At 38.6% G+C, this 26151-nt stretch overlaps 2 protein-coding genes across 4 annotated transcripts in view; one reads left to right on the forward strand and one right to left on the reverse strand.

Moving 5' to 3' along the window:
- nadka (NAD kinase a) overlaps positions 1-26151 on the reverse strand; it is a 415064-nt gene that overhangs the window by 349743 nt on the left and 39170 nt on the right. The gene's annotated exons all lie outside the window — the stretch shown is intronic.
- The window catches only part of nr2c2 (nuclear receptor subfamily 2, group C, member 2), a 40624-nt gene continuing 36705 nt past the window's right edge, over positions 22233-26151 (forward strand). For 2 of the 3 annotated variants that reach the window (XM_079896255.1, XM_079896257.1), the window contains exons 1-2: positions 22233-22418; positions 24756-24880. In XM_079896255.1, the coding sequence (XP_079752381.1) occupies positions 24815-24880 (66 nt within the window). In that variant the 5' untranslated portion in view covers positions 22233-22418; positions 24756-24814. Of the gene's footprint in view, positions 22419-22507; positions 22577-24755; positions 24881-26151 lie in introns of those variants that run through there. The other variant, XM_079896256.1, reaches the window with a different exon arrangement.

A 26151-nucleotide genomic window follows, 5' to 3' on the forward strand; every position in this document is an offset into this window, starting at 1 on the left:
ATTAGAAAATATAGCCTACTTAGGCTACATTACCTACAGTTTTTTGTTATTCACTTTGGTACTATTTTAACAGAAGTCAATACCGTCAACTGTCTGGTTTCTGACATTCTTTAAAATACCTTCTTTTGTCTTATATAATATATAATATATAATAATATACAAACATATAATATAATAATAACAAAATGAATGAATTGGCTAATCAAACGTATACGTAAACTCCTTAATCACAGAGCAGTTGAAAAACTCTTCCAACAGTTTTGCTCCATCATTAGTTCAGACTGGGGACGGTGTGCGAGATGACAATGGACTACTTGCAAGAACTACTTTCTAGTTAGTACATCAGGAGTTTCCGGTTATGCGTTCAGCTCCCCTCCGGGCTCCGGCATTCACTAAAGTACAGGGGTTTCAGTACCACGACGCACACGGGGGTATCCGAGGGTGTGGCCATCACACCCCTTTTCAAAAAAAACAAAAAATACTAATTTGCAGGTCGTCGCACATGCGCAGAGTATAGTGCCTTCTTCCCGCGGTCTTTTCAAATTAGAGACCGAACTGGTGGACGATGAATAGCAAACTTGTAAACATTAAAAAGCGAAATCGTAACTGTTTTTGACGTTTTTGTAGGCTACAAGATGCGGTAGGATTCTAATGTAAGTAGTGATTTCACGCGAGATCCCTGTCCTAACTGAATTACTTGTGCATCAGACACCTGTGTGTGTCTACAAGCGTTTCACGCGAGATAACTGTCCTAACTGAATTACACGTTCATTAGAAACCTGTGTGTTTACAAGGGTTTCACGCGAGATACCTGTCCTACCTGAATTACTTGTGCATCAGATACCTGTGTGTGTCTACAAGCGTTTCACGCGAGATAACTGTCCTAACTGAATTACACGTTCATTAGAAACCTGTGTGTTTACAAGGGTTTCACGCGAGATACCTGTCCTACCTGAATTACTTGTTCATCAGATACCTGTGTGTGTTTACAACGGTTTCATGCGAGATACCTGTCCTAACTGAAATACACTTACAAATACTCTGTTAAACCTTAAAACGTAGGTTTTTACTAACTTTTTTCCACTGCTATTTTAAAACAACATACTGACAACTAGTTGTTCATACTCAACTTTATTAAAATAAGAAAATATCAAATATTGACAGCAAGCAGAACAAGGCAGGACTTCAGCTTTTGGATGTCTCAGTCTTCACAGGATTTTCTGATGTACCATCTCCCACACCATCACTTTTCTTATGACTGGAATGTCACACATAGAAAGAGAGAACATTCATGTACAGATAAACTTTGATGATGGATTTTGACAAAAAATAAAAGCTTTTGAAGATTTATCAGTGAGAGTGATACAGTTGCTAAGGTGTTCCATGTTGTTACTATACTAAGTGTTACTCCTAAGTTTAGAGGGAGGTAGATACTAGTGTCTTAGTGGATAGATATGGTTATTGATAGTCAAACAAGTGTTAAGAATAAGGTTTGTGAGAAATATAAATATTGTAGCTTGGTCATGTACCTGTCTTGAGCATAAACAACATGCTCCTTCTCATTAACAGTGTTTTTCTCTTTCTGACAGAGAAAATTTATATTTTTAAATGAAATTGACTATTAAAAGGATTGCTTGTGTGCGCTGGTGTTTATTCCAGTCTTTTAAAATAGTTGAATGAATGAATGCTCGCGAGGTGCCTGTAACGATGTTAAATAGGCTAGGCTATTTAATCAATAATGACACAGCGTAGAGGAGAATGACAGTCAACTACTTTGAATATTATAGCATTTTGGTCATAAACTTGTAAATAGTGAAAAGATTGACATTGAAAAATGACACAAAATGGTTAAAATATTTAATCCAAATAATTAAATGTTCGTAGGTTACTGATGTTATTCCTCACATACTTCAGCGTCGCGGTCACTAGATGAGACGAACTGACACCCTGTGGTGAAATAACGGCGTATTTTTAACAGCCGCTGCTTTCTCAGATCGGCTTGGGTTGGATTAAAACTTCATGTTCCGATAAATTTGGAAAATTCTGCACACAGTAAACATCAGAATATCCCAATAAAAATTGTCAAATTTTTAAATCTTATTGAAAGTAAACATACCCGGAAATAAGTGAGACGTACTATTTCAAAACGGAAGTGCGTCATGAAGCTCAGTGGTCCATTGGGAGATTTTCCTTTTCTTTAGTTATTAGTTTTAGTCTCTTTAGGATTAGTTTTACAATCTCTTTATGAACTTTTTAAAGCATCAAAGTGGTAGTTGTCTAGTTGTCAATGAAGGAACAGAAATCTCTCAGATTTCATTTACAAGATCTTCATTTTGTGTTCCGAAGATGAACGAAAGTCTTACGTGTTTGGAACGACATGAGGGAGAGTAACTAATGACAGAATTTTCATTTTTGGGTGAACTATCCCTTTAAATACTGAGAGAGGGCAAGAGATTAGAGATGTGTTTGTGAATTACACTATAGTCTACAATTTTTAGAATCTGGTTCAGAGATAAAATGTGCTATTTACTATGTATTTTGATGTGCTGAATTCAAATATGTCAGTTAAAGGAGTGGTTGATTATGATTTTACTTTTCTAACTTTAGTTAGTGTGTAATGTTGCTGTTTGAGCATAAACAACATCTGCAAAGTTACAACGCTCAAAGTTCAAAGCAAAGGGAGAGATTTTCTTTTACAGAAATCTCTTTTTAAAGGTTGTATCAGTGATTTCAGGCCCCCCCAAAAAATGATCACATTCATCTAATCTTTCCTAACGATCCGCTAGCTGCCCGCCCCATAAGCATGCCGTCAAAAAAACGTTGGAACACTATTTGTTTTGGTTTTGAGTGGTTGGTGAAACCAACTGTTTTTGTGTGCAGATCTCAGAGCCTAGGCTGCCTACAGAGACGCGTTTTTTTGACGGCATGCTTATGGGGCGGGCAGCTAGCGGATCGTTAGGAAAGATTAGATGAATGTGATCTTTTTTGGGGGGGGCCTGAAATCACTGATACAGCCTTTAAGGACTACCACAAACGGCTGGTAGAGACTACACGACATTCCTCCCGGGTTAGTGATCCTCCTTGTCAACTCCACATACTGCAACGTCGTCTGCTATGCTGATTACACCATAAAGACCTTCAAGAATTTGGTCCATTTTGGCTCGGAAAAGGTCTTGGGACACACTGAGACCAAATGGTAAGCGTCTCCAGCAGTCTCTGCCAAAAGGAGTGCGGAACGTGCGGTATTTGTGACTCCTCTTCAAGATGTAATCGACCAGTATCCGGCTTTTGCGTCTAGCTTGCTCAGCACTTTTGCATTTGCAAATTTTGGGTTTAGTTCTTCCACTGTTGGAATTTTGTGAGGGCGCCTCTTCAGGCTTGCATTTAGTTTCTGAGGGTCTAAGCAGATTCAAAGTGATCCGTCTTTTTAAAGGGGGGGTGAAACACTCAGTTTCAGTCAATCTCATGTTAATCTTGAGTACCTATAGAGTAGTATTGCATCCTTCATATCTCCAAAAAGTCTTTAGTTTTATTATATTTATAAAAGAAAGATAGGCTGTACCGAGTCTTTCCGGAAAAAAACGAGCGGCTGGAGGCGTGCCGTGTGGGCGGAGCTAAAGCTGTGCTAACGCGCCGAGCTAACAACACACAGGCATTTGAAGCAGTTTTACTCACCGCCTGCGGTTCCAACACACGACCGTGAACCTTTATCGTTGGGACTGCTCCATCCTTAAGCATTAGACGATCTGCAAATCCGGCGTCGAACTGGGCCTTGTTTATAAAACAATCATCGTCGAAATGCAGGGAACAAACAAGAACACTTGCACAACTCCGTTGATGCTCTGGAAAAACAAACTCCATCCACTGGCCCTTAACGCTGGGTTCTTTGGGAATCTTTGCAGGGTTGTCTTGCCCTGGCAACCAAAAACCCACTTCTTTGGTGACATTGACTTCTCTAAAGCCGAGCACAGCGCTTTGATGGGCGTACTGCTTTCGCTTTCTCGCTCTGGTCTACGGGTGCGTGCGCGCGCGCCCTTCCGGGAGAAGTGCCCTTAGGACCCGTATAAGGAAATTCCGCCCCATCTGACGTCACACAGGCCCATACTCGAAACAAACTTTCCGAAACTTGTGACAAACCGGAAGGAGTATTTTTGGCACAGAAATACTTCTTCAAACAATTTAATTTTTGAAACTTTGTCCATGTTTAGCATGGGAATCCAACTCTTTAACAGTGTAAAAAACTCAGTATGCATGAAATAGCATTTCACCCCCCCTTTAAGTGCTGAAAGCAAGAGTAGAACACCAATCTGTGTGTTCTTCTACTTTTGGCAGGACTCCTTAATCGACAAGTTTGTTCAGCTCATTTTGAAGTTTGTCCTTGACGTGGATACTGCATTTGCGTGGTGGGTCGATGAATGGATTGGCACCTTCCTTTAGGATGAGCTTTGCTGTGCCGTTGAAACGACCACTTTTATCAAATTGGTCTGGGTATTTCTCTCTTAGTTCTTTGATGCCTTTTATGTGTTGTTGGGTACTCACTTTTGTTTGTCGTCCCTCATGTCCATTGTTTTCTCTTTCAGTCACTGCATCAACATTACTGTCACAAGGCTGAGGAGCTCACTTGTGGGTAGTCCAACCACGGCTGGTCCACCTGGACTTTTTGTGCTGGCATGGCATGTTGATGGATCCAAAGCAGGGGATCACATCACCGTATGACGTTCATTTTACATTGGTGCTGATTTTAGATGTTCCATGCTTTGTGGTGATGCACCATACACATTGAAAAAAATAATTCATTGGATTTACTCAACTGAATAGTGGACATTGGTTGCACACAAATTGTTTGCTTTGGTAGCCACTTACACAATTGTGTTCCATCAACACAGACTATTCACGTTCAAACAACAGAGACGAACACATACTATTCATGTTCAATCAACAAAGTAAAATATACTAAATATAAATTCATAAATCTTTTCAGGGCATGAACCAAATCATTCATGTAATCCAACACAAATGGATTAAGTAAACTTAAATTTTACCTATATTTAAGCAGATTGAACACAATCAAATTAAGTTTGGACACAGGTCCGTTTCTAGCCTTTTTGGCACCCTAGGCAAGATTCCTATTGTAATTTGGCATTAACAGTTTTACTCACTTAAAAGGACTTTGTTGCACTATGCTGGAGTATAAAGTTAATAAATGATCGTTCTCTCCCATAGGATTTTGTGAAACTATGTTGGGTGGACCTCTGTCCTCTAGGGGGTTTCGGGGGCATGAAAATTTGCATCAATCTGGTGCACTTTGAGAGCTAAAAATTAAGAGCTTCAACCCATGAACTGTGCACATTGAACAAAGAAAAACCATTGACTTGTACCTGGACACTAAAGAGGGCTCAAACATCTTAGTTATGATATAGAGTCTCAGACCTTTATGTTAGGCTATAAATTTTACATCTCATGTGTAGGGAAAAGGAAGAAGAAGAGCCAGTTCGGCAAAAGGCGGATTCGAACTCGAGTCGAATGCATCAAAAGCTACTTTCAAGTACCTCACGCCTTACGACCTATGCCACTGTAGATATTTAGAAAGGGGCATCTTTTTGCCAAAAAGACAGGCACTTAGTGCAAATATACGCTCCATTATCGGAAATGTAAAAAGATAAGGATTTTTCTTCCACTCGCTTGGGCGAGAAAAAAATATCTTGGTGTGGTGGGGTGCTCTCACTGGCGCCCCCCAGCTGTTTGCGCCCTAGGCGACCGACCGCCTAGTTTGCCTATGCCTAGAAACGGCCCTGTTTGGACACAATGTATAGCAATTGTGTTGCTTAAGCTCATTTTAATCAAGCAATTTGAACAAGCAGCAAAAATATTTTTTTTCAGTGCATGTATGCAGTGGAAGCGTGTTTCCAGATGCCCCCGTATCTATAGCAGACGAAGCGTGTATTAGGGCTGTCACTTTTACGTTCGAAAATAGATTGCGCAATCGATCGGACCAACCAACGCAAGTTTCGAAAACGAAAATAGGAAATCGATTTTAACGGTCTTCTCTCGGAGCGCGTCCAGCTCGTCACGATACGCCCGCAGCGAACACGCGTCACACAGCAACTGCAGGCTCTGACACACACACATAACAGCAGATTATACTTCTGTATAATGTGTCTCTTTTTACTACAAGTGTGAATTCTGCCGGTATTCAGACAGTCTCATGAGTCATGCATACAGATACAGATTCGGGCTACGGTCTACAATCGCCTACATAGGCGAAATTTGTTTAAATTGACATTTCTAATGGTAAACACAGCCATGTTGAAGACTGCAGTGATGTTGTTCATTGATGTTATGGCAGTCCACTCTGCTTAGTGTTTTTCGAGAATGTTGCACTCCTGTTTGTCATTGTGCACGAAACTTCACACCAATAAATCATCAGGAATATTGATGACTTGTGCGCGTCTCAAGCGCCCTCTTAACATTCATCCTAATGCCTGTTTGTTGTCCGTGGATTTGCCTATATGTGATGTTTTATTAACAAGGTTCAGGAGGAGCAGGTGCAGATAATTAACCCACTTAGCACAAGTGGAGATCAATCAGTAATCAACTCAGGACAATATAAATAACAGCAGAACCCACCTCTGTTCCTTGACAGTTTATTCAGCATCCCACCTCCTCACTTTTAGTTCCATCTCCTCACTTCTAGTTCAATCTACTCTTACCAACGGGGGGAGTACTCTGGGTTCGGGCAGAAATTCCGAGCTCGGAGCCCTCCACCCGGACAGCACGCCAAATACGCATAACCTTTACCATAATAATTATATGTAGATGTGAACTCGTGAATTGGTGTTTAAAATGGAAACGTCTTCAGACATGGAAAATGGATTTTACAATCGATTCAATGAACACTTATGTCTCAAAAATCAAACAGGATTTTTTCACAAAAGTGACAGCCCTAGCATGTATCCATGTCCTTGCAAGAGAGGTGGTTTAATATTCAGAGTTGTATATGCCTCATCTCTGGGTGGTTTCACATGGATCCTATGCATGCATTTTGCACTGATGGTGATGGAGTAAAAGTGTTGTTGGTATGTATACTCATCGTCTTTAGTGCTGTCTACAGTGCTAATGCTGGACTCGTCTTTGCATGGGTGAGCGTGGCTTTGGTATCTGTGGCGTGTTCGTGACTTACTACTTCTGTTCTGGCTAGATAGCTGTCACCGTCGTCTGATTTTTTTACAGAACTTTGCCCAGTGGCCTCTGTTACCGCATATAGAGCATATATCGCTGTATGAAGGGCACTGCCTTGGCTTGTGGTTGCAGTTTTGACACGTCCGCCCTCTTGTTACAGCGTGGACATTTTCAGTCTGTGACATACCAAGTTGTTGTATCTGTTCATTACCAGCTGCTAAGGCTTCGTACTTCCGCCCCTCTGCTAGTACTTCGGCAATGGGGTGACCTTTAGGTTTGCTGTATAGGTCGTTTCTTAAAGGAGAACTCCGGTCAATTTTAACATTGAGCTCATTTTTTTGTAAATTTGGAGTGCTGTCAGTACAGAGAACAACGACATAAATCGGTGTTGCCTACACCGTGTTATCCTCTTTTTAAAATTTGCACCCTGTTGACTTCCCTGGGCACTTGTAATGACACATCAAGGATGTTAAGAGGCTAAAAGCAGGTTTAAAACTTGCCCCATTGAAGTCAACAGGGTGCAAATTTTAAAAAGAGGATAACACGGTGTAGGCAACACCGATTTTTATTGTTGTTCTCTGTACTGACAGCACTCCAAATTTAGAAAATTTAGAGTTCTCCTTTAAAGCATCAAAAGGAGTATTGGCAATGATAAGTTCGACTAAATGTTCATGGAGCTCATCGTCAGTAAATTGACATTTCAGTGCTAAAGTTCTGGCTCTAGTCACAAAGTCATCGATGCTCTCATTTGTTTTTTGTCTATATTGCATGAGATGGAGCCTGTGGATTCTGAAGATCACATTTAACTTTAGTTGTCCTTCAAAGAAATTCCACAAGGTGTCAGGCTCTCTTTTATCTGCATCGCTAAGCCCACTTGCATCGAGTCGTTTTCATCTCCAATTCCTCTACATATTTTCCTAGCTTGTTTTCCTGCAGCCGTTATTTCTTCATCTTCCAGGTACAAATTCATTTTTTGTTTAAATAAAGACATTGCTTCACTCAGATCGGGGTCAGACCAGTTCATCATCGGGAGATGTACAGCCATTTTAGCGCATTTATCTTGTACTCACGTTAAAAGTAGTCGTTCTTTTCCGTATTTTGTTGTATTCTCTGGACTGATAAGCAATTATCACGCAGACAATGCTCTTTTACGATCCCACACGTGTACAAGAGAGCGCGTCACGGAGTGGTCTCCCGCGGCGTTCCACACAGCCATATAATGTTACACAGATTGGGCTCGCGGCATAATGTTCTCGCTTCACTGGTCACGAACACTCCCGCGGATGATACTATAGCTGTTTTACCGCTGCCACCACGAAGTATTACTCGACATCATCAGAGGTGGATAAGAACATCTTTACTTGGGATTCACATGTTCAATATCACATACACTTCCAGTACACGCACATGGCGTATAGAGCTGGTAAGTCCCGCCCCTTCCGCTAACCCCACTGGACCTCTAGGTTGAAAAACCGTCAATGCAAGTGAATAGGAGAAAATAATTATTTTCTGGTCCCGTTTGAATTTTGCCATGAATGTGAACATATGTTGTCTGTGAATTTTAATATAATTTTTCGTGTAAAGAATACTACAATTTAGCTGGTAGAAGTTTGATACGGTTAGACTTTGTGTGAGAGCACTCTTCGCTGCTTTCGACACGTTTCTGAAGAAAGAACAGCCGATTTGGTTTGAATGGTGACATTTGGGTACAAAACACACAGGCATCTCGATCTGTCTCCATATATTATCGCAGCATTAGCACCGTGATTTGACAAGTGGAGGGTAAATGTGTTATGGGGTGACGTCACATAGGCGACATGCAGTCTTTCTCGTTATGTCTTTTCCACAACTGCTAGCCGAAGAATCATACAATATACTGTCAAACTCGTAACATGAAAAATTATATTAAAAATTCACAGACAACATATGTTCACATTCATGGCACAATTCAAACGAGACCAGAAAATAATTATTTTCTCCCATTCACTTGCATTGACGATTTTTCAACCTAGAGGTCCAGTGGGGTTTTACGGATGGGCGGGACTTACCAGCTCTATAGAAGCTCTTAAACTATGCCTTCTGTGCCGGGAGCAGCAGCTCATTTGTATTTAAAGGGACATACACAAAATTACGTGTCTTTGCTCACCCTCAAAAACGGACAATTTTAAAATGCTATAAAAAAAATTCTGTGAGGTATTTTGAGCTAAAACTTCACATACGCACTCTGGGGACAACAGAGACTTATTTTACATCTTGTAAAAATGGGCTTTATACCACCCCTTTAAAACAATTGATTGGCTACTGTTTCCAAAACATTTAAGTTTTTACATTTTACATTTATGCATAAGGGGAGAGCAGGGAGTGTTGTATCATGTGGTCAGTTTGACAAGTCAGAAAAGAGCTGTGGTTATGTCATCAATATCATTCACTAGCATCACCCTTTGGAGCTCACAGGAGAAGTGGCATGTGACTGTGAGCAACATTGTACATGTTATGACCAAAACAAAAACAAAAATACCAAGTGTTGAGGTCTGTGTTTTGCTTCTTAATATAAAGGTAATGTCTCACAGATTATAGAACAACCATTTAGCTCTCCATCTGACTGTAAATGTGACTTGAAGTTTACCATGTATGACAACTCTCATGTATGAGCCATTGCATAGATTTAACAGTTCTTCGATAAACTGTTAAAGTTAAAATTACTCACTTCATTCAATATTATATCACAATTTTACTTAATTTTATGTCAAAAAAATTTACAGCAAAAGATTATCTGCAAAAGCTTGCAAAATACATTTTGGATAAACCTTTCTTGTCCTTTCTTTAATGCCTGAAATAGTTCTGTCTTACCTTTAGCTAGAGGAGGCCAAGGCACAGGTAAGTGATGCTGTCCATGCAGGCATCATGAGTGACCTGGGATCAGGCAACAACATAGACCTGTGTGTTGTTACAAAAGAGGGGGTGGACTATATCAGACCTCACAAAGAGTCCCAATATAACTATAAGAGGTAAGACAACACAACACAGGCCACACATTTTTACTTTTTATGTAATAACATTTTTTTATAACATTTTTTAATATTAATATAATATAAGTAAATAAATAATATAAGTATAGTAAAAAAAATTATTAAGATTATTTTTTGCCCAGCCATCATTATACAGTTATTTGACTTGCATAATCTAAAGTAGCTATTTCTCTAATTTGATGCTTTGCAATCGTGCTGACTTCAAACTGACATTCCTAAACAGTTAGCTAAGTTAAGACTGTTAGGGTGGGGATAGTTGAACAGTTCATTAAAAATGATACAACCTGTTTGTTGGGATAAAATCATGTGAGTGTTTTGTTGCACAATAACGGAAAAAAACATTACCCGCCTCAATTGAGCACATTTGATTTTTTTTTTTTTTTTGTGTAGATTTGAAGAATGTACGTGTACGTGCATCTCTGCGTTTATATCCAGCGTTTTTTTTTTTTGTGATATCCCAAAATTCAAATAAAACAGGTGGATAGAAACATGTAGTGACTAAACTGTTATTTGACAGGAATACAGTACAGACAAACAAACAAACACACGGCAATTGTTTTTGTGCTAAATTTAAAGTTCTTAATGTTTTTTGTGAGTTTAAATTTTCACTTTATTCAAAACTGATTATTCTTTGTTCTTCAAAAAAATTCTTGCATAAATTTAGAGCCTTATTTCAGCAATTTAACTCTCATTGATACAACTCACCCCTGTAGTCATTGTGTTTGACATTAACTCACATAATCTGTGATTGTACGTGTCCAGGTGTGTTTTATTTTTAGCAGACAAATGTGGCTACCATGTATCAAATTATGAGAGATAATGCACAAACAACCACTGAGTTATTGATGCTCAAACTAAATGTTTTACTTCTATCCCCGGTCTCCCCCTATATATAGTACCTTCCTGTTTATATTCGAGGAGTTTTATGGTTGAAATTTTAAAAAGTAACAAATCCGTCAGGAATGAATGGAAAGCGAAGAATGCTTCAGTACACATAGACAAAAGCTAAAATTGCTCCAAATTCAAACTCATGCTAAACCTTTACCAAAAAATTATTTTATAATGTCTACATGTGTGTCTGAATGCTGAAGAACTGACTTTAGGACCCAGCGGAACACCTCGTTCCTCCATAGAGCTATAAGCCCATCTAGAGGCAAGAGTCATGAAATATCATGTTATATTATTTGTTTTCCACAAGAGGTCGGCAAAGACACCCAATGTAAGATATTTTGAGCTGAATTAAAAGGGTTAGAGCCCTGCACGGGCCTCAAATCTAGGCCCGAGCCCGGCCCTGGCCCGAGACGCTCAGGCCCTAGCCCGACCCGTGTCCGACAGCTCATCAGAATTATCAGCCCGAGTCCGACCCGACCCCTTTTTTTTTTTTTTTTTTTTTTTTTTTTCTTCACAGCGGCAGACTGCCATTAAAATATGTTCGTTTTGTTAGTTATGTTTCTTTTCTTTTCATTTCTTTATTAAGCTAATTTAGACAAATGTTGGGAGCATTTAAAAAAAAAATGACGACCAAGCAGCCGAGCCAACAGCGAGTAAAACATGTTTGATCAATTTAGCCTCTCAAATCAACGCTAATACTTTACTTAGCTACAATAAAATCCATAGATGTAAAACACTTCAAGCATATCACACAGACAGTTAGTTTAATGTTTATTTATTAAACCACAGTGAGTATTTTTTTTTTGAAATACTGAGGCAGGCTCAGGCTGCTCGCAACAGCGCTCGCAAACGAAATGAGCTATAGTCAATCTAAACAAATTAAATAAAATAAATAAAAAACAAACTTGCAGGTTATCTTACCTCAAAAATGCACCACAGAACATGGCCATTCTTTTTTCCAGTAGTTTCCAACAGTTAAACGAAAATAAAGTCCAATCGAACGAAAAACGAAAAACATCAGAAGTTTCCAACAGTTAAACGAAAATAAAGTCCAATCAAATGAAAAGTTAGAATAGTCTCTTACAGAGCATCGTGGAGAAAAAGAATAGCATCCACAGTGGAAGATTTTAACCCAGTCCTCTCTTCTATCACTCGCGATTTTTCTCTTAATTTTCTCCATTATTTGCACATGAGGTGAATCGTGGGTTGCGCTGACGGGAAACCACTTGTGTGTGCGCGCGCGTGCGTGCGTGCGACTGTCATGTCAATCATATGTCAGTGTAAATAATTATAAGATTATTAAAGTTATGAGGTTATTAAATGTCTTTCTATGTTTGTTTTTCTATCGTCGACGTCAATTTCTCATATTTTTTTTTATTAATGTCTAAAAATATAAAAAGAAGGATAACTCAAAAAAGGCCCGAGGCCTGGCCCGCATGTGAACTATGACGTGAAAATTGGCCCGAAGCCCGGCCCTAGGGGCGTAAAAAGTCGGGGCCCGTCGGGCTCGGGCTGAAATGCAGGGCTCTAAAAAGGGTTATGCATGAAATTGTGAGTTATTTTGAATTTAAGTTGAAAGAATGTGAGGAATGTGCTTAAATTACTATGCATTTATTATTTATTGATCAAATCAAGTAATTTACAGGTAAATAAAATTAAAAATAACAAAAAACCTCCAAAAATATTTGCATTAAAATAAAAATAAAAAATAGTATCAAAATGAAATAAAATAAGCTTTCTGGACAAAAAAAAAAATGTAAGTATAATTTTAGGGCTTCCGGTCATTTTGACCCGCGAGGGAAAGATTTGTTACAAAGTGCGAAGGATGAAGGTTAAAAAAAATCAAGGTAACCATATTCATCACATCATAGTTTAAGTAAAATCTACCTAGATTTAACAGCTATAACACTTTGAAAATGAGGTACACTAATATGTATGTACACTAATATGTACATACAGTAGCTCTTGTCTACTCGGCTCTTCTTGGTTTGTCTCTTGTAATGATTAAGTGGAGCATCTCTTGTCACTGTCCAGCAATAGTCTTCAAGCACTGATGGGCTCTGTTTAGTTATCGGCCCTGTTCACACGAGTACGAGGCATGTCTGCTACCTTTGGCTAAACAGAAATATGTCCCTTTGCAAAACCAAACACTGACAAATATGAGACCACAACATGTCAGTTTAGCTGTCACCCTTATTAAACACACCTGATCCAGCTCATCAACTCTTTCAGGCTCGTTTGAAACCCACAGGTAGGGGAGAGCGGGGCACAACCTAACGCTGTTTGACTTTCTCAGTTTCTAATTAGGGTTCAGAGTATTTATTTTTTCCCACATTAATTTCACACATGTCTAGTATGTGGTTTTATTTTATTAGTGTAAACTTTTTTCTTGATATACCCTGAAAGAATGGAAGTGAACTGTGACAACATGCCCCATAGGTGAGGTACATTATAACATGACCATATGACAGATTAATCTGATCTAATCAAAAAAAATACAAGATAAACTAAAATATTTGCTCAATAAAATACAATTATTAACTTTTTCATATAAAATAATGGCATTTTTTAATAATTAAAAATAAAATAATTTTTGAATTTGACAACGAACAAACCGGAAAACACAACTATACAACATAGCTCAAAACAATAATTTCTGAACATTGACTCTCAGTCTTTATTCACCTTTTCTCATGTTTTTCAATAGAATTGATAAAAGTATAGAATAGAATATCATAGTTCTAATAGGGGCTCATTGTAACGCAGTGTGACAACATGCCCCGCCTGTGCAACTGGGGTTTAAACCCGGCGAGTGTCTTCTGCTGTTAGATCAGCATTAAACAACTATCTCAACTGTTAAATAACAGATATAAGATTAAAATAATATCAGATTTGACTAATGTTAAATAAACACAAAAAAACAGAGATGAAAACTTAAGAAATGTACCTTTGCTATGGCTAAATAAATGTTCAGTGATATCTTCCAATGATTTTTTGTGTTGATATGGCAACTAGTAAATACACTAAGTTTCGTCATGCTGGCATGTGTGGAAGTATTTAAAACAAGTGTGTTACAACTAGCCGTGCGTTAGTTTGTGCCCCGCTCTCCCATATACAACAAATTCATAATCTTAACCTTTATCTCCACACGGAAATCCCAGATGGCCATCCTAGATAAATAGTGCTTGTAAACGACTGTTGGGAGGAGCTAGTGGAGGCTTGGACCCGGGAACGGTATTCTCTTCTGTATGACTTAACAAGCAGATACAGACACTGCATCCACTGTGTCCACCATATTCTCTCGCTTACATGCCTCCAAATCTGGGCTAAAAAAATAAATAACATCCATTGTTTCCCACTCATAATTACGAATTTGTGGTAAAGTGTAGTGAAGCCTCTCCTCCTTTGACATCCAAAAAATGTCTGGTCTCCTTCCCTGGTCACTTCCACCTTCTCCTTCTTCTCCTTCTCTGTCTTCTCCTTCTCCTTCTCCTTCTCCTTCTTCTTCAGAGTGGGCGAATCAGAGGCGTATTGCTGCTCTCCTCAGTTCATCTGAAGAACTCTGCACTGTAAAAAATTTACTGTAAAATTTACAGCAACTTACTGGCAATTTTGGTTTCCAGTAAGCCTGTCAATTTTACAAGATTGCCGTAAATCATCAACTACAATTAAACTGTAAAAATACAGCACACCTGTAAAAGCAGCAAAACAAGAGCAACTGTGAATTTACAGTTCTTTACTGTAATCTTTAGCCTGGTAATACCAAACTCTGCTACTTCGCTTTGCTTCGTAGGCGCTTGTCTGAAGTTTAAAATCATTGGTTACCCGTAAGCCAATCACATAACGTTTGGTTATGACGTGTGTAATGCGCTGGCTCAGCCGCATCTAACTTCCACTGTAAACACATGTATGATGCGAAAACAAAACCATCGAGCGAAATACCGGAGTGAACATGGCTGTGAACAACTTTTGTAGATTATGTGAAGTAAATCTACGCATACACGGTACAATCAGTGTCTACGTCACGGCTCTCAGCCCGCCCTCTGTTCGTTGATTGGCCCGGCTGTACTAATATGTACACGTACTAATATGTACATGTTTGGTACCAATATGTACCTTTGAGGGACTTAAATGCACTCTTTAGGTACAAAGGTGTACCTTTTGAAAAGGTACCACCACAGTGACAGCTTTTGTACCTTTTTTTCTGAGAGTGTACTTGATAAACGCTATGGCAATATCAAGGACGCTTACACAGCCAGAGCCAGACCCCTCCTGAATAACTCTGATCATAATGTTATCCAGCTGCTACCCACATATCGCTCAGTTTTTAAGTCCAGCAAACCGGAAATCCAGTCTGTGAAAGTATGGTCTAGTGATAAAACAGAGGAGCTGAAGGGATGCTTTCTCTGCACAGACTGGAATATCGTTTTTAAGGATGCAGATATTGACAGTGCTACTGAATCAATTACAGCCTACATTTCTTTCTGTATTGACTCTGTCATACCCCAGAAAAAGGTTAAACGGTATCCTAATAACAAACCCTATATCACAAAAAGCATTAAGGAACGTATTAACAGGAAGAAACTAGCTTTCAGATCTGGGAACAAAGCAGCAGTACAAGGAGCGGGCCGAACAAGAGCTGTCAGATTCAAACACAAAGACACTTTGGGACTCTATCAAAAAAAATGACTAATATGGACACTAAAAAGAAGCCCCTGTGTGCCCACAATGAAATTGCAAAGGCAAACTGCGTTTTAAAGGAACACTCTTTCGCAGGAAGAGAAAAACAGGAACACTGTTTTTTCATATTAAACTATGTTATTCCCTTAACTAAGACGAGTTGATACATACCTCTCTCGTCTCAGTGCGTGCACTCAATCGCTCTGGCGCGCGGCGACACTTTGAAAGCACTTAGCTTAGCCCAGTTCATTCATTAGGATCCAGACAGAGATGAAGTTAGAAGCGACCAAACACCTCCACGTTTTCCCTATTTAAATACAGTTACACAAGTAGTAACACGACCAAGTATGGTGACACAAATTAAAACGTGGCGCTTTTCTAAGCGGGTAAAAAGGATAACTATAACGTATGGTGGAAACTGGGCTAAGCTGTGCTATCAAAGTGTCGCCGGCGCGCGAGAGCAATTGAGTGCACGCACTGAGACGAGAGAGGTATGTATAGTTCACTTTGAAATTAAATTTTGGTATGTTTTAGCTTACCTCAAGGGCATCCAAGATGGCATCCATAGATATATACACTAGATGTCGCCTTAAAGACATTCGTTCCAATGAACTGCCGTAGACAAGGCGACCTCTAGTGTATATATATCTATGCACCAGTCTGTGCACACGTCACACACCAGGAAGCACGCGCGCCCTCAGATCACTTGGACGTGGCTGTGTACAAGAGGTAAAAACTATATAAATACTGTTCGTTTTCTCACACAAACCGCTCGTTTCGTGTCTTAGGCCATCAATGTGTACTTACCATGGGGAATTGTTTAATTTGGACGATGGGGAATTGTTTTAATTTGGACTCTGTGCATGCTCTTTGAGATCGTGACCATAGACCTGCATGAAATGACTGACAGACAAGAACGGTTTGACCTAAAAATATCAATATTGAAACTACTGCGGAAAAAAAGACACCTACATCTTGGATGCCCTTGAGGTAAGCTAAAACATACCAAAATTTAATTTCAAAGTGAACTATCCCTTTAAGGGAATAACATAGTTTAATATGAAAAAACGGTGGAGTGTTCCTTTAATTCAGACAATACCAGGGAATGTGCTGCAGTGCTAGAGAATGTATTTTGTAATGTTGATTTGGATAGAATTGTAATTGAACCACACACTGTTATTAAGGTGTTTAAAAATATACAAACAACTAAAGCAACAGGCCCTGACAACCTGTCTGCCTTTCTTTTAAAAACCTTTGCAGAGGAACTGTCACCAGCCTGGCATAAATTATTTCAGCTTTCTATAGATACATGTACAGTACCAAAACTCTGGAAAAAAATCTATCATTATTCCAGTACCCAAAAAGGCATGCCTCCAGGAGAATGATGACTATCGGCCATTACTTCCAAAGTTTTTAAATCTTTATGATAGAGAAACTCCACACAGATGTGGAAAAAAATGTAGATTAAATACCAATTCGCTTAGTAAAAGTGATGCTATATCAACAATAATGCACCTAACTTTGAAGCACCTTGAAAGTCCTGTTGCATATGCTAGACTGCTTTTTGTTGATTTTAGCTCTGCCTTTAACTCAATCCAGCCAGACATCATCCTTAGGAAATTAGCTCAGTAATAAAAGTAAATCCTTTTTTAATCAGAATGTTTCACTCCTTTTTGTCAAACAGGCCACAGCAGGTGAAGTTGAACTCCTCTCTGTCTGATCCAGTGGTGTGCAGCACTGGCGCACCCAAGGGTGTATCAGCTCAACTCTCCTGTTTACACTGTACACCAATCAGCTCTGAGCCAAACCAATATATAGTAAAATTTTCAGATGATACTGTCCTCCTCAGTTTGCTTACTAAAGAGAGCAACATAAACATCCACCAAGTTGCTATGGACAAGTTTGTCAACTGGTGTGATTTACACCAACTTCATATCAACACAAGCAAAACTGTGGAAATGTTGGTAGACCCCAAATCAGCTGGAGATCAGAGCCCTGTGGCCATCCCTGGTCATGACATCAGGCAGGTGACATCCTTTAAAGGTCCCGGTTTTCGTGTGTTTTTGAAGCTTTGATTGTGTTTACAGTGTGCAATATAGGGTTGCAAAGGGGCGGAAAATTTCCGGTAAATTTCCATGGGAAGTTAAGCTGGGGAATTTTGGAAATATTCCCCCAAAAAAATTTACTAAAATGTCTCCAAACATCGGATAGTGCACGTGGCATTTTTCTGTAAAATAAGACAAGAGCTTGTAAGAATACTAATGCAATGCAAGAGCTTGTAAGAATACTAATGCAATGGCATGAATAGATATATAAATAGTAAGGCTAGCTAAACAACTGGAATGATCTTCAAAACATATTGCAGGAGGCAGAGAAAAACAGCCACATGAGGTAGCTAGCATCTGCCTTTATGTGGTAAATATAGTTATGCTAGCTTATTTAGCATCTAACTTATCAGCTTGCTATCTACTAGATGAATACATGTGTATGTGATATTTGCAATTTAAACATTTAATAAATATATTTCCCCATAATATCATCAAAACTTACTTAACTTTGTTTAGTCCACAGGGCACAGGCTCATATGTGTGCCTTCAATAGTCTTGTGCTTTGGGCTTCTGTACATGTGATGGAGGCATGCACAGTGCCAGTAGGGGGTGTGGTCTCAATAGCCATGCAATTGTGTGCTATGTGCATGTGATTGAGGAATGGCATGGGTATTCAAGTGTATTTGAATGGCATCTGTTTGTTTTAGTCAAGATTATGCTAAAATATACTTTCCTCAACTATTTTTAAGTTCCCTATGAAGAGCCAACCCTCAACTTTGAAAATTCCCAGTTTATTCCCGTTTATTCCCATAAATTCCTGTTAATTCCCTTAAATTCCCATGGAAAGTTTCCATCTTTGAAAATTCCCAGAATTTTGCAACCCTAGTGCAATGTAACATGTGTTCATGTTTCGCGTGTAAAAAAACACTGTATTTTTCACACAATTTACTTATCTGTATACCGCTGTTTTCACTGTCCTAAAAACAGGCTGATGACTTCCTTGTTCTATGAAGTCCCTCCTTCAGAAATACGTAACGAGTTCTGATTGTGCCAGTGTTGTGATTCGACAGCAGCTTAGCGCACGTTGCCCGGAAAGGTCACGCCTCTTACCATAACGTGGAAAGGCATGCGCATGCGCATATATTGTAACCATTGATCTCTAAGTACAGCGCCCCTGGGAAGGCCAAAGAAAGGTGATTGGACTCTGGGATGAAAATAACAGCGTCTCGACGGCATGGCGACAAACACACTCGACAAACGCAACTCTTCCTCTTCTCCGTGGGAGCGCAACAAGACCACGCCCCCCTTTTTGTGTATTCCTGTGGGCGGAGGTTAGTCAAAAAACTGTTAGTGACGTCATTAAAGCAGGAAGTAGAGGGATGTAGTCCAAACGAGCCGTTCGATGTAGGCGACTTCTGTTAAATAAAATATCTCGCTTGGCATTGAACTTTGAGCTTTATAATTTTACAGATATTATTTATACTCTAACAACAACATTACACACTAACTAAAGTTTGAAACATGGGATCACGAAGAACGGGACCTTTAAATACCTAGGAGTGTTTATTGATAATGACCTGACATGTTACAAATGTCTGTGCCAGCACCCATCAGCGCCTCTATCTTACAGGGGTCTGTAAAAATATGATGTTAATCTTTTATAGAGCTACAATAGAGTCCATTCTTCGGTATGGTATCACCAGCTGGTTTGGAAATTTGACAGTTAAATCAAAAACTCAGATTTTTAATCTGGTCAAGACGGCAGGTAAAATGATGGGTACACCAGCACCCCTCAACCCGCAGGAGCTTTTTGACCAGACAACAATCAGCCAGGCTAAGATCATTACATCTGATAACTCTCATGTGTTGTTTTCAGAGTTTGAGCTTTTGAACTCAGGAATGAGGTACAGGGTTCCTCTGTGCAACAGGTATAAGCGCTCATTTGTTCCTCTCTCAATTAAAGGGCTAGTTCGGCCAAAAATGATATTTAACCCATGATTTACTCACCCTCAAGCCGTTCGAGATGCATATGTCAATCATTTTTCAGACGAACATATTTTCAGTTATTTTAGAAAATGTCTTAGACCTTTCAGTGGTTATAATGTGAAGCTATGGGGTCCACTCCTTCAAGTCCCAAAATGTGCATGCATCCTTCACAAAAGTAATCCATCCGGCTCCAGGGGGATAAACGAAGGCCTCCTGAGGGTAATCCGTGCGGTTTTGTCGTAAAAATATACATATTTAAAACTTTATAAATGAAAATATCTTGCTTCTGGCAATGGTCGACGCGCGTTCACGGCAGATGCCGGCGTATGACGTAGCGTTTGATTTAGCTGTACCAGAGAAAGTCTAATGAGGGGAGAAGTGCCACTCAACAAACTTCCGGTTGCAGTTCCACTCTTGTTCCATATGAGGGCGCTAACATGACGAGTGCAGAATGAATGGAGGTCTATGGAGCTATACCGCTCAAATTCCACTTTTCTTAGGATATAATTTTTTGTCTAGTAATTTGAATGTTGTTTTCGAAAGGGGATGCAAAGTAATTACACATTGCTGGGTGTTAGATTTTTTAGTCACTTATTTGCTTTAAAAAGTCTTTTAAAATGTCAATTACGTCAGAATGCTGACGTCATTAGCAGAATGCTAGCGTGTTATGGGCAACAGCTCAACCTGTAAGAAATCGAAAGGACATAAGTACTCGTTCATTCAACTTTCGACCTATAACCCACGTTGAACATGCAAAACCTACAATCAAATCTGAGATTTCTCAACGGCAATCAGGTGAAAGAGACACATTTAGCCGTCTAGCCCCATAGACTCCCATTCATTTTGCACTCATGGCGAGCGCCCCCAGTGGAACTCTGATTGGAACTACAACCAGTAGGACTTAATAGGGCGTTGGAGTGAACAGGCTTTCCGTAGACGTGCTTTGGCAATACTTCGTTTTACGTCACAACGCTTCCTACGCTACGTCCTACGTCATACGCCGGCATCTGCCGTGAACGCGCGTCGACTGCTACCGGAAGCAAGATATTTTCATTTATAAAGTTTTAAATATGTATATTTTTACGACAAAAAATATGCACGGATTACCCTCAGAAGGCCTTGGTTTATCCCCCTGGAGCCGGATGGATTACTTTTGTGAAGGATGCATGCACATTTTGGGACTTGAAGGAGTGGACCCCATAGCTTCACATTATAACCACTGAAAGATCTAAGACATTTTCTAAAATAACTCAAAATGTGTTCGTCTGAAAAAAGATTGACATATGCATCTCGAACGGCTTGAGGGTGAGTAAATCATGGGTTAAATATCATTTTTGGCCGAACTATCCCTTTAAGCTCATAAATGATCAGTGATGAACGTGTGACCATGAATGTATTAATGTACTGTATATCTGTGATTGAATGTTATGTATGGACATGATATGATATTACTTTTGCACAAGCAGATTTTAGAAAATGGTGATTTGCAATTTGCACAGCTTTAATGTTCTATGTACTTTTTGTCCTTTAACTGTTTTAACCCTGTTACCTGTGTTCTGTCTCTGTTGTAATCTTTTTGTAGCAATCTCTTTATATCCAGAATTAATTTCTCCTCAGGGAGACAAATGAAGATACTTTGACTTTGATAATTACATGCAACTAACCCTCATCCTACCCTAATCCTATAGTAAGCAGCCTACATGTTGTTAAATAATATAACACAGTACTTAAATATATAATAATGACACCTTAAAATAATAAAGTGTGACCAAAGTGTGAAAAATAATATCTGCCTTTATTCTTCCATTCTTTCCATTTTTGATTTATACTATATAAACTATATACTATATCATATGTTTATACTTTCATGTACATATCCTTATTCCATGTTGCATGACTATGTGTTATCATTATTTGCTATAGTTGGGCTATCTCCTGCTTGTCTGAAACATAATTATTTTGTAAAACAGAAATGCAGTCAGTTATAGAATAACCATACAACATTTATTTAATAAAGTTGCATTAATACCTCTCATTATTATTTCTTGCTATCAGTTTAAAAAAAATGTGTTACATGCAAAGGCTCTAAATCAAGATCTACAGGTCGAATGAGAAATTTGATACAAAACAGGAAATGTATTAATTATGTAAAAAAAAAGTATTATTATTATAATTTTAAACATAAGATTCAATGTTATTCTGAATAATTTATTACTTGTGTGGAGGCAGAAAGAAATAGTGCAAAGGTCAATAAGCCCGTTTGTTTTTTATTAGAAGCATTAAAAGAAAAACAGAAGCCCATAATTAACTTAGGATTGCCGTAGGTATAAAAAAAATATATATTTCACATGTTATCTTAACGTCAAACCTTTGTGAATAAAGTGTCTAAAACGAGCAACCAATCCGCGCTCGTGTTGAAGACAGACACGATGACGTCAGCGGCGCCTTGCTCCAGACGCACGTGAACGCGCCCGACAAGAAGAAACTCTCGCACGCTGGCAAACGGGGTCACGAACTATGACCTTTCACTGGAGTAAAAACAATAACAAATAATGTGCAATTATAAACGCGAGGGCATTAAAAAACACGTCTGTTCATATCACAGGTAAGCAGCTTTTCATTTCTGCATGTCGCACAATGGTTGGTCAAAACGTTCGCGTTTAATATAATAATAACCCCATTTGTGCAGCTTTGTTGTGTGGCTGCAGAGAAACAGGCCCGAGCTGTTCTCACAACTCATCCGAGCTGTCAACAAGCGAGCTGGTGGGTTTATTTAACGACAAAAGCCCAACCCGAGCAAAGTGTGCTTTAGATCGCCCGGTATATTCCACTTATTCTACAGAAACTGCTGTGTATAAGTGTAATTAAATCAATTATTTTCATATGGTTAATACATTTTGAAGTATTAGCTGGTTAGCATGAGAGCTAACATATGAACTCGACCCTTTTACCTTTGCCACCGCGGGTCCTTCAGTGGGAGGATTTCGCCTGTTTTCACTCATTTTGGTCGATTTGACATTAATATTGCTGCCATGAGGAATAACGAATGTTTTGAGTATTAATTCTTTTTAACGGACGTTTAACCAAGCCTTTATGTTGTGTTTTTTTTTTCTTGGCCTTGCGCCAGAATCTCCATTTTGTTTTGTGTTTTGAACATGACTTCCGCTATGAGGCGGTAGGGTGCTTTTTTTTATTGAACATAAACGAAATATACATTTATAATGACATTTGTAAGTGTAAAAGGAGACAATTTAAAGCAAACCACACAAATAATTAAATAAAAAATAACATCTACATCACTTTTAAATGAAAAGAAATAAGGTTTTGTCTTTATAAATTTACATTAATTGATAAAGATTTTATCCAGAGTTAACATTGCATTGATGAAAATTTCAGCTTTTTTGTCATCCAACAACATTCAAAATACAACATGGTTTCTATAAAGTAGGCAATGACTTCATGTAATAAAATAAAATATGATCAGTTGTATGGAAGCTTGTTTTCACCACTGGATAAAAATAAAAAAGGTTCATGTGACTTTTTATCTGACAATTCTTTTTTTGTCCGCAAAATGTTATAAACTTCAACCCTCTACGGACACACTGAAGCTCGAGTCGCCTTTGGCTTTTTATTAAACATTTAGAATAAATGTGCCATTCTTATTAATGGAGTTAAACACTTAAATTACATGAAATAAATATTCAATAAATATAAATATTTGTAGTGGATGCGATGCTTTTGAATACTTTCCCTGTGGCATGTTGTGTTTTAATGTTTGAACTACAGAGATAATTGCTTATCATGATAATAGCAGATTGTCTGAGAAAATATTTTCGTGCAAATAATGCACAACAAGGCCTATCTGTTTCCATTAAAAATATAAATCAATTAAAAATACAATTTGGCTAGTGGAAAAGATTGAGAAAAACTTTCTCTGAAATGTATTTTACACTATTTGATTTATTTATTCAAAAACAAGGCAAGGATAGGCTACTAAATTATTTTTATCAATGTAATGTGAAGCACATCCGTATCTCATATTTTCCTAATGTCTTGTACCGTTAAACATGGTATCACTTAGATGAATAATCATATGCAAATTATTTGCAAATGAGTATATGCATAGTAAAACTATGCGTTGTAAGCTCCATATATGGTTATTTCGTGGTGGAGACTCATGTGTGCGCAATTTTCCACTGACTGGGATTCATAAAGTGAATTTTGCACAGGTTCTGGCGTACGCATGGTTTTATAAGTCTGAATATTTTTTGTCGTACACCATTTTTGGCTTTCGGGCACACATAGGCCTACACTTTTAGTAAGGATCCTACGCACAGTTTTATAAATGAGACCCCAGACATGGAATGCAAGAACAATGCAAAATAAAAAATTCTACACAAGTATAATATAAAATATCAATTTCAAACACTATTAAAGACAAGTAAGCCTGTAATCAAATTAGAACAAATAATCAAACTACAAGCAAAAGCACAGATAAACTCAATAGAACAAGGATGAAAATGAAATAAACACTGCTTTTCAGGTACATCTAACAGTTCAGATTAGGTAGGGAAATTGAATAATTCATGGTATAAATTAAATATAGATAAATCATTATTAAAGTTACAAAAGTTATTCAGTCAAGAGCAGTGAGTGATTTTTAGCAGAATTAAAAACACAGGCAGCAGGAATATTAGGCTACTGTCACTTTAAGACATAATGCACGGATCGTATATTCTGATACTGATACACACCGTTTTCTTTCTTTCCTGGACGATGAGCATATCTGTGCTGGAATTAAAAATGCGAAGTATTTGACTAAAGTGTTTTTTTTCCCTGCCTAAATAAAATCTTTCAGGAAAATGCAGAAATTTACTGTCCATTTCAAGTATTGGATATTATGTTGTGCTTGCGAAACATAATCAATATTTGATTGGCACAGGTGGAGGTGTTGTTGGCAGATGCAGAACTGGTCCAATCAGACACTTCTAATGACCTCACATGACCATGACAACCAATATGGAGGTGCTGGCTCAGCAGATATTGACCACTGAGCAGATTTCAGAGGTGAGTGATGGGAGAGACTAGTACTAAATGTTAGTCGTGGGAAGTTCGGATCATTTTACTGACTCGGATCTTTGAATCTCGTTCATCAAAATGAACGACTCTTTTTTTCCGAGTCATTTCGTTCATTTGAGCAGAATGTATTTAAAATGTTACATGTTAGCCAAATTCCACAAACACATCAAATGTTGATCGCATTTAGAATAATAAAAAGATTTCCAAGACAAGGAAAAGGCCAAATTATGAGAAACAGAAACGATTCATTCATTTATCTGGGTCTTCAGGCTATGCAGTCTGTTAGTTTACTTCACCTCCCGATCTGAGACGTCCGTTCATCCCGTGACATCCTCATAAACTGAGCTATTCAGTCTGTAGTACCGGATACAGAATTGATTAGTTCATCTTTTGAGTCTTCGGGTTCGAGTCATTCGTTCATCCCGTGACATCCTCATAAACTGAGCTATTCAGTCTGTAGTACCGGATACAGAATTGATTAGTTCATCTTTTGAGTCTTCGGGTTCGAGTCATTCGTTCATCACGTGACAAAAGAACGAAAGACTCAAATGAATCAGACCCGAAGACTCGAGAGATGAACTAATCGTTTCTGTTTCCAATACAGAACCTATAGGATGTTGCGCATGCGCAGTCAACACTAAATGAACGAATCACTCTCTGAGTCAACTCGGTAGTCCCGAGTCATATTAAAGATTTGTTCAAAATGAACGAATCATTCATTACCGACCCATCACTACTAGATGTAGTGTCCACCCAGAATCAGCATCAGCTCATCCTCTGTGCAGTCTATTACAGGGAGGAATGCAAACACACTAATATTGGTGTAGATGTCATTCACTTAGTTTAAAGGAGACATATCATGCTTTTAAATTGTTCCTTTTAACATATAAATCATACATTTGTAGTCTATATAAAGCGGAACTGCAATGCTTGGGTCTGAATTCCTCATTATTATAGCTCTACAGGCCCCTTTTCTACCCCTTTTCTGATGTGCGTCTGAGAGCAACTCGTTTTGGTGCGGTCTCTTTAAATACAATTGAGACACTTCATACCCCGCCCCCTCCCCAGGATGCAGAGGTTCAACTCCACTCCGTTCGGCCATTTTTGTAGTTTAATAGCAGAGATACGATTATAGCGGCACAGAAACTTTTTATTCACACGTTATTAACAAAATGTCAACAACGGAAGACTTGTCCAGCCAGCCTTACATGTTCGAGCCAGAGTCGGAGCCGGAGCGAGATGAAAATGAAGACGACGAA

This window comes from Squalius cephalus, assembly GCF_949319135.1.
Source record: "Squalius cephalus genome assembly, chromosome: 16".
NCBI lineage: Eukaryota > Metazoa > Chordata > Actinopteri > Cypriniformes > Leuciscidae > Squalius > Squalius cephalus.